The 9,229-nt window shown below is 36.7% G+C and overlaps 1 protein-coding gene across 2 annotated transcripts; it reads left to right on the plus strand.

Annotated features, from left to right (window-relative positions):
* The first annotated feature begins 7,051 nt into the window (after positions 1 to 7,051).
* On the plus strand, positions 7,052 to 8,963 carry LOC116158787 (probable cytochrome P450 6a23). 2 transcript variants are annotated; one of them, XM_031471628.1, is made up of 4 exons: positions 7,052 to 8,162; positions 8,211 to 8,313; positions 8,359 to 8,595; positions 8,640 to 8,963. In XM_031471628.1, exons 1-4 carry the CDS (start codon positions 7,191 to 7,193, stop codon positions 8,849 to 8,851), a joined length of 1,524 nt encoding a protein of 507 aa, XP_031327488.1. In that variant the 5' UTR covers positions 7,052 to 7,190; the 3' UTR covers positions 8,852 to 8,963. The 2 variants fall into 2 exon arrangements, with proteins under 2 accessions (XP_031327488.1, XP_031327487.1); XM_031471627.1 differs by having other exon boundaries at positions 7,054 to 8,313.
* Positions 8,964 to 9,229: the final 266 nt, after the last annotated feature.

Genomic DNA, 9,229 nt, shown 5'->3' on the forward strand with positions numbered 1-9,229 from the left:
GTGCGAAAACGGTATATTTCTATCCTTTTCAGTTTTGCATATTTTCTTCATTTATTGTTAAACACAATAGACCAGGTATAATGATCAAGGACTAATTATGTAAACAAGTTTATTGAAAAGGTGTAGTCAATATTCGAATAAAGCTACACAAATACCTGTTCCTTTTACTCCATTTGTCTATAATGAGATCTTCTGTAAATTACTTGATTCTAAGGTAATTAGTGGAGAAAATTCACAATGTTTGCTAACATTTCCCAATAGATTGTTAGTTAATTACACATTATTATTTCCTGTTATTTGTTTTAATCAATTTTACTGCTAACTTTGATTTAGACATTTTTATAATTAATAGGTTATTAATTTACATATTTAAAAAAAGTTCTTATCTTTTCAAAAAATAATTGTACAGTTACCTAGCGTATTCGTTTTATTTATGCACGGCCCATGAAGGTTTTTTACGAACAGACAAAACTGCTGGTAAAAATGTAACTAACACAATAACACATGTCTATACATATTGTCATTGCAACCTATCTTCCATTTTTATGGGTAGAACCATATTCGGCACCAAAAAGCATGAGATATCACATGGACATCAAGCAATCGAATTTACACCTTTTGGTCTGTAAGTATCGATATTGGCATCGTTTGTGCGGTATCATAATTCGGTTTATTAAATCCTTAATTCAGTAGTGAAAATTGAAATTGGGCATTCCTCTATTTCTTTGACGACCAAGTATTCATCCTTGTTGATATCAGATCATATTGAAACAATTATAAATTGTGCACAACTCTTGTGCAGATAAAGTGCATTTTTTAAACCGAAATAGCTTAGTAAATAGTTGGGTTATAAGGCTCTTCTGTTGTCAAGATATTCGCTTCGACTTCATCAATAGATGTCTCGTCCAGACGATTCATTCTGCCTCTCCTCCGACAAACTGTATTCGCTCTTATCGTGTTGATCTTACCAATGGATATATTTGTTCCACACGTCCCAATCGCCCTTTGTGAGTACCTCCTCCGGCAATTCGCTATAGAGATAAAAATTATAACCGATCACGATGAAGCGTCGAAGAGGTAAAAATGGATTCCTTTTGTTGAGACCTTTCATTAGAGTATGGATAAAACTAGCCCCTCTCTTCCCCGAACTCCCTATTTTGATAAGGGTAAAAAAGAGGGGGGCCTTAAAACATCTAAAAGTGATGGCCGTCTGGCGGACCTCCAAGGTATAGGCTACTTATTGCAAAAAATTCCAAGACTATATATATTACCATTCCCCTAATAGTAGTTAAAAAAAGTGGGCCCGGGCGGACGGGCAAAACGCAAACAATTACACATTTTTTTATTTCTTAAAAAAATCCGCTAAAAATAAGTACACAGTATATAGAACATATCGTTTTCTGTTGCCACATAGTAATGGAAATTAAAAAAAATCGCAGCAAAGTTGATGTGAAGATTGCGGGACTCGCAAAAAGCATAGGTACTCAAACGGAAAAAGTAAATAGTCCGAAATTTGTTAAAAGTGCGAGAATTTTTTATATCTGCCACTAATAACGGGGAAAACCAACGAATTATGCCGCTTTTTTTGATACGGATATTCATTTTGGTGGTGTCTCGCTAACTTGACAAACTTTACTTTTGAATTGATGCTAATTGTGGTATTGTGCTTTCTCCTTATGTCGAGGTCATGCGTTTGTCCTGCCCTACCACATTTTTTTAATGTTTTTATGCACGTAGATAAGCAGTTTCATGGTACAAAATGTTAAAAAAACAAAAAGGAGTCACATTTTTACACCACACCTGAATTGCGACAAGAAGCCAACAAATTATTGGTATAATCGTCTCACTATGTATCTAAAACACATAAGTGGTCGTATTCCGCTTGGGTTGAGCTAAAAAATGGGGCTACTATTTGATATCTTCCTAAACAACTTTCTTGAAGAATCTAGATAGAATGAAAAATGTTTTAGAAATAAAAAAGTATTTCTATAAAAAAAATAAACATTAGCTAATTATATAGTAGTTTATCTAATCCATGTCATTAGGAACGAGGTAACAATGTGCCAGGATAATGCCAGGTAGTTTCTTTTGTTTTCCCTTGCAAGTAATGAGATATCGCCTTAGGGGTTTAAGTGCAATTTGAGTTGCCTACCTTTATGTTAACGTTGCGCTCTTTTCTGAAAATCGCGGAACTTATTTTTTTAAAATATATGCCTTATCATAATAGATGGAAATAATATCTTTAAGTACCGCCGTAAAAAATACTGTCGGATTTCCAAATTGGTGCTGTAGGTTTTTCTACTCCCATTACAACGGCTGTTATTTACGAAAAACGATTTTTCTATTCAACGATCTTCCTAAAAAACTGAGACCGATATTTCAGCTTTTTTTAAGTACCGCCGTTCTTTTCATCATTGCAAAGAATATCCACTAACGAGAATTTGATAGACTTCAACTACAAAAGCAGCATTTCATAAGAAAGTTTAGTTATTTTTCCAATATGGCGGATTGACTACAGAGGAGCCTTAAATTTTTGAAACATATCTGGGCAATATGTAGTTTTGCAACTAGAATCCACTATAATCCTGTACCGAATTCAAATGCATAACCGATATTAGGGTCAACATGAAGTCTAATGAACAATTACGTTTATATAATCATTAGGTACCTATTATATTATTGTATAATTATAAATATTGAATTATTAGGTCCCGAAACATTGGGCCCAGGCATATGATAATTTGTTCCTTTTGTTTTTGCCAACTTCTAAAGAAGCACACTTTACTGCTTCATCATTGTCTCTATTATTAACAATATTACTTTGATAGTAAGAAAATCCCTCCTTTTCGACGTAGATTTTCATGTAGATTTTGAAAATGTGATAAAATACAGGGTGCTCTATTTAAAATAAGAGAGTTGCTATCCACATCCATTAGAACCGGAAGTGAAACGATCGTGATAATGTTTTCTGTTGATAGATCACGAAAAACTATGTTGGTATGCAATTTTCTAGATTTATATTATTAATGGAAGGCTGAAGATTTTTAGGTAACGGTTTGGGTGAAACAGCCTGTATACTAATGGTTAAACAGAGGAACTTTTTCAGGATTTCGGAAAATTCACCAGGCAGAATTTTATCCGCCAAAAGCTGAAATTATCCGGGGAACAATCTTAACGTGCAGCAACCCTATTATCAAAGATTTTCGCTGAAATTCTGTTATAAATCGGCCAAATTTTTCATTCATTTCCAGAATTTGTTTCGAGTTAAGTTCGTTTTCTTTTTTAGATCATATATCAACGTACAAAACAGAAGAGTAAAACTATTTTCTAAATAATTTCGCAGCACCAATAGAAAACAAGCAGGGAATGCATTGAAACTTTTGGAATGTATAGGTACGGAAAATTCATTAACGACGTGCGACATCCTCATGTGGAACAAACACGAATCTCTGCACTTTAGTATTAACCCACAAAGCTTATAATTATAAGCAGAACATAGTTTTGGAGGACGTTTTCCGATGTACGTAATTCTATTGGATTTTGGTTTGAAATTTCACATTGTCCAATTTCTAGTACATTTAACCGTGTGTAATTTCCAGCAATTACAGCTATACGTGGCTTTTGCCGTAGGAGTTGTGGAGATTACGGTAGTCCAGCCGTATTCTGCAACGCGTTGCATTGAAAATGTCTACTCTGCACTCTTCGCGAAAGGGAGGGATGAGATTTTGGTGGAACACCTACCTTCTGTAATTTGAATTACGAATGAATGAGGACAGATGGGCCCATTGTTTGGAACCTAAACTTATGGACTACTCTACTAATTTAAATTAGTCGAATCTTATGTTAGGTGTAACCTCTTTAGTCAGTGATGTGGGTATGTAGGGCCAGTTTCTTTTATAAAAAGCTGTATATACAGGGCTCCTGTTACTAAATACAACCACGTATAACTATTTATAAGAAATCGCAGAAGAGGTACACACGTTTCCTTTTTTAGTTTACATTAATTTTCGACTTTGAAAACGGAATTTAATATTAGAGGGCAAGGGTGTATTCTATATATTTAGAACTACCTATTATTAAATTAAAATTTCCTCTTTAGGCGATCGATTTCCCCTTTATTAATGTCATCATCAGGCCGTAGCGTCTAAGAAGTTAAAATATAATAATAATATGTGGATGAATGGTAGTAACTTTAACATGTCTTCTTCTCTACTCGGCAAACCTGGTAAATTCATACCCATACAAAACAAGCATTTCCAATGCTAAAATACTACAAAAACACCTTAATAAACAAATCCACTTATCATATTAGCACAGATATACCCGCAACTGTAAAGTTAACCTCGTGTACGTGTTCGATTTCAATGCACTTTTGCCATTTTTGAACAATTCCTATTCAGAATATCTTTCCCGTATCCTGGTTGGCATAGGATGTGAAACGTGTAACGAGTGGTTTGATTTCGCGCCAAATTTCATTAAAAATTTCGAAATTTCTTGTCATGATAGTGAAGGTCACCCTGTATATTTCATTATTTGTTCCGGTTAGAAATTTTGTGTTTGGGCATTTCGGTTCGCTCAAGACTATGGTCCGATAGATTTAATTTCGCTCAGATTTAATTTCGTCGTGGGAAGAGTGCAAAGCTGATTGACGTCATCATGAGTAATGCGAGTTTTTTGTCGTTCGTTTATCAACTTTGGCGCCGTCTAGACCGAGAATAGGAGCGGATATAGCACCGAGCCATCAAGAGATAAGGAGTTTTCACGTCGTCAGCAGAAAACCGTGAGATCAGTTTATTCAGCAGTTCCTGGAGGTTGACGACGAAGTTAGAGTGGGTTAAGTCTTCTTTATCTAAACCAATGGGAGAATTTCTAGCGGGAGCCATTTTTGTTTTATGGTAATTTGGGTGTGGTTTTTTCATATATAATACCATAAGTAGTCGAAGTATTGTCGAATATTTTTGAGGTGCTGTCACGAATGCTAGTTACGCTGATTAATATTAAAAAGCGTAACTAGCATGAGTGGAGCAGCAGCTCAAAAATAATCTACAAATACTTCGACTACGAATGGTATTCGGAGGACTATCCAATGAATCAAAAGAAAAATTAAGCATAATTACCCACGCGAATGTATTTCCATGACAACAATAAACGTCAAAATAAATTATGGAAGTTGCTTTTCATTTTGCTATTGATTCTATTCGAACTTTTGTGCTCCAAGCTAATTCGTTATGAGTGATTAAATTAAAAGATGTGGTGATAAGTCGGTTGTCGAAATTGATTAACAAACTAAGAAGAATGTTCCGGTTAATACGACAAAATTTCGCGTCATTTCACTGGTGGAAGTTTGACAAATGTCATTGAATAATCGCATTGAATTGTCGCTGAAATACCACACGTGCAATTATCACTATAATTCGTTCCCATTGGCGCAGCAATTTGAAATCGAGACATTTCACTGGTTGAAATGTGACAAATGTTAGATGAATTGAATAGTCATTTCAATTCTGAAGAAGGGGATCGTTTTTGGAGAGACTCGCGGTTAGTACGTCAAGCGGTCAACACGTACCTTGAACGATCGTTTTGGTACACTTGGCGGTTTGAGCCACCGGCTTATTTCGGTTGCTCGCAGTGGCGTGCTTTTTGCACCCGTTTCGAAGTGTTATTTTCTTTTCGCGTTGATTTTTTGGCGAAGAAGACCCAGGTTCCAATCAGGTGATATTTTGGCGAACCCTTGAGCTTCACCCCAGTTTACTTTGGATGCAGTGAATCGCGTTAGGATACGTTGTGATTTCTCGAGGATATATAAGTCAAAGTGCTTCCCTAGTCCTCAAGGCGCATAATTTCGGGATCCGCCCCAGGTGGAATTTCCTACTAGTGCCGTACGGTCATTTGTCGAAGGAGCGCTGCGTTTCGGAGAGATATTTGCCCCAAGAAGAGCTGGTGAAATAATACGTCGAACCATCGCGGTTTACCGTCGGATAGTGATCATAAAAGTTTGTGTTCTGCCGTACCGCTAACTCAAAAATCCGTCTCCCGCAGGCGGTCAAAGCTAATAAACTAATAAAACAAAATTAAAGACACGTGCTTAGAAATTTTGGCAACTAGCCGTCTCCCACTCGCCACGCGAAGGATTTCCTGGACTAAGTTTCAGTTCAAACGCTAAACTTTGCTTTCGTTCCGAGGAAGGATAGGCACCGTGGATTTTTGTTTCCGTGTGTTAAATTCAAGCCACCCCCTAGGAAGTCACAGAGACCTAAGTGTCAGGTTTCATCACATCCACCCTGTACCAGAGGAAAGAGCAGTTCACAAGATCGGCTGTACAAATGTTGTAAAGGTTAGTCTAATTAAATTTGTAACATTCTGTAAAATTCCACTTTTTGGTAATTAAGCTATAGTAAAAAAAAAAATTTTTTGATTTGATTGTTTATTAAAGTCCAATGAACGATTACCAAAGAGTAGGATAAATTTTTGTGTTTATTTAAATAAGTCCCAGCCCACGCTGGATTAAAAACCGATTACCTGTTGTTGCAATTTTCAAACTGTAGAGGATGGCCACCCCTTGAGTAAATTAGTTTCACCTGATAGGATTTGTTATTTAGTTTAGTTGTCATTGTTAAGCTAGTGTTTTTACAAGGAGGAGAGAAGAACTGCTAGATCCCTGTAATTTGTTTGTATCTCTAATATCATTTAAATATATTATCTATTTGGGTTCTTTAACGAAGAACGAGGGGTAGGAAAGGGAGGAGTAGGAGTTGAGGCAGGAGATTGGTAGGCGGCAGGTCAAGGTTTGTTACGCAGTTTCAAAAGAGTTAAAAGCCCACCGATGTGAGTTAGCCGGAGCATTTATTTTTTATCGATTGAGCAGCCTAAGAAGAAGACGGTTTGCCTTGCCGGGCGGAACCGATGGTAATCTTCAAATCCAGAAGGAACCCCCGTAGCAAACGGAAAGGGATTCTTTATTCTTTATTCTTTATACAAGCAATGATAACCTTTCACAAATAAATCAAATGCGATACTTCGTATCTTGTGGAATTGCCAAAGATGTTTTGTATTAACAGGGTCGACCTTTAGTGACACTGAAATTGTTGATTACGGGGCTTAAATTGTGTACTGCGCTGAAATAGTAAATTCCACGGTAGTAGGGTAGCAATTCCTTGTGAATCGAGTTCTTTCTTTGTAAAGTTAGTGAGATGACGTTTTTTCTTCATTATGCATTCTATGGATTTATATCGGTAACTCTTCTGTTCGTAATTTTGTGCTTAATTTATTGCAAGAGGGCTAATGAGTATTGGCAACGAAAGAATGTATACGCTTGGAAGCCAACCCTGGTTTTTGGTAATGCGATGGACATTATGTTACAGAAGAAGCCACTAGGAGTACAAATTAAAGAGTATTATGATGACCTAAAGGCGCAACGAAAATCTTTTGGTGGTTATTACTTCCTAACACAACCTGTTTTGGTAGTGTCAGACTTAGACCTAATTAAGCGCGTGATGGTTACCGACTTTGAACATTTCACTGACCGTCCCTTACATATCGACGAAGAAGAAAATCCACTGACTGGATATCTTCCCGCTTTAAAAGGGGAAAGATGGAAAGCACTGCGGATGAAGTTGTCCCCAGCCTTCACACTGTTGAAATCGAAAATGATGCTTGAAACTTTACCGGAAACGTATGCCGATACGCTTATGGAGTTAATAGATAGAGAAACAAGAATCCATGGAGTGATTAACGTTCACGAGATTATTGGTAAACTAAACATGGATATAATTGCCTCTTGTGCGTTTGGATTTGAATGCAATAGTTTAAAAGAGGGAAATGCTGAACTTAAAAATCATTTGTTGAACTTTTTCCACGATCAGTCGCTAAGGGGCTCCATTATTCATATACTGTCATATGTTATTCCAAATATCTTCAAAATTATAAAGCTAAAGACTTGTAATGCAAAAATGATGGATTATTTTACCAAGCTCGTTACGGAAATTATTGCGATTCGTGAGAAAGATGAAATAGTGCGCAATGACTTTATGCACATACTTCTTCAAATAGACGAAGTGAGCAAACCTGATATGGCAAGTGAATCGACTGACGGTTTAAGTTTGAAAGAGCTTGTAGCACAATGCTTCGTGTTCTTGTTGGGTGGCCTTGAAGCACCATCGACAGTAAGTTCTTTCTGCATCTATGTACTGTCGCAACATCTTGAACTCCAGGATAAAGCCAGAGAAGAAATTAGAAGCGTGTTGAAGAAATACAAGGGGAAGATTTCTCATGATGCTCTTTCGGAAATGACCTTCATCGATCAATGCATTTATGGTAAAATATGAATTATAAATTTAAATCTTTAAGATTCATCTGCAGAGACCTTTAGAATGTATCCACCGGTAATGATTCACGGTAGAGCATGTACAAAGGAATACGTGGTTCCGGGCTCTAGGGTAGTCATAGAGAAAGGCACAACGGTATTTATACCAACTTACGGACTTCATATGGATCCAGATTATTTTCCCAACCCTGAGGTTTTTGATCCAGAAAGATATTCCAATAAGATTTCGGATGCGTGGATGCCAATGGGATGCGGTCCGCGAATCTGCATAGGTAATGATTAGTCGGCGCATAACAATTTTCGACGATATCTTTAGCTTACAGGTTTGGACTTCTCCAGGTGAAGTATGCCTTGGTAACTTTATTAAGGCATTACAAATTTGCTTTGCATTCGTCAACCAAAACTCCCATGACCTTTGATTGCAAAAATTTCCTCTTATATCCATCATCGCCTATATTAGTCATTCCTGAAAAACTTTCTAGTAATGATTCTTATAATCATCAACAGAATTTTGACTGCGATTTATAAATCATGGGATGTATTTCGGAACATGTTGCCGAATCAAATTAGTAATTATTAAATATTTTCATTTGCAAGTGGAATAATTTACAAATTCTGTTACCTACCATAGCTACTGATTGGGAGACTGTCAAGCTTCAGCGTTTCGGCACATCCACACTTGTTCAGCTATGTAGACTATCGGTCCAAAAAAGTTACAGCTCAAAATCACACTTGAGGATGGTTGGGTACTAAGTAGGTTGGGTATTCAGTTGTATCTTGTATCGGATTTTTACATGTAAAACGGATTGAAATGCACATGCTGGAATATGAGTGTAGTACTCGTCGAGCTGAAATTGTGCTTGAGAATTTGACGGAATTAATCCAATTTCAACATCGTTTTACAGA

This window comes from Photinus pyralis, unplaced genomic scaffold, assembly GCF_008802855.1.
Source record: "Photinus pyralis isolate 1611_PpyrPB1 unplaced genomic scaffold, Ppyr1.3 Ppyr1.4_LG1, whole genome shotgun sequence".
NCBI lineage: Eukaryota > Metazoa > Arthropoda > Insecta > Coleoptera > Lampyridae > Photinus > Photinus pyralis.

Bases quoted from the DNA above. Each gene is read 5' to 3' on its own strand.
- LOC116158787 (XM_031471627.1), top strand. From the start codon at position 7,191: ATGACGTTTTTTCTTCATTATGCATTCTATGGATTTATATCGGTAACT. The intron at 8,314-8,358 runs GTAAAATATGAA...ATTCATCTGCAG, and splicing joins CATCGATCAATGCATTTATG to AGACCTTTAGAATGTATCCA. The intron at 8,596-8,639 runs GTAATGATTAGT...CGATATCTTTAG, and splicing joins CGGTCCGCGAATCTGCATAG to CTTACAGGTTTGGACTTCTC.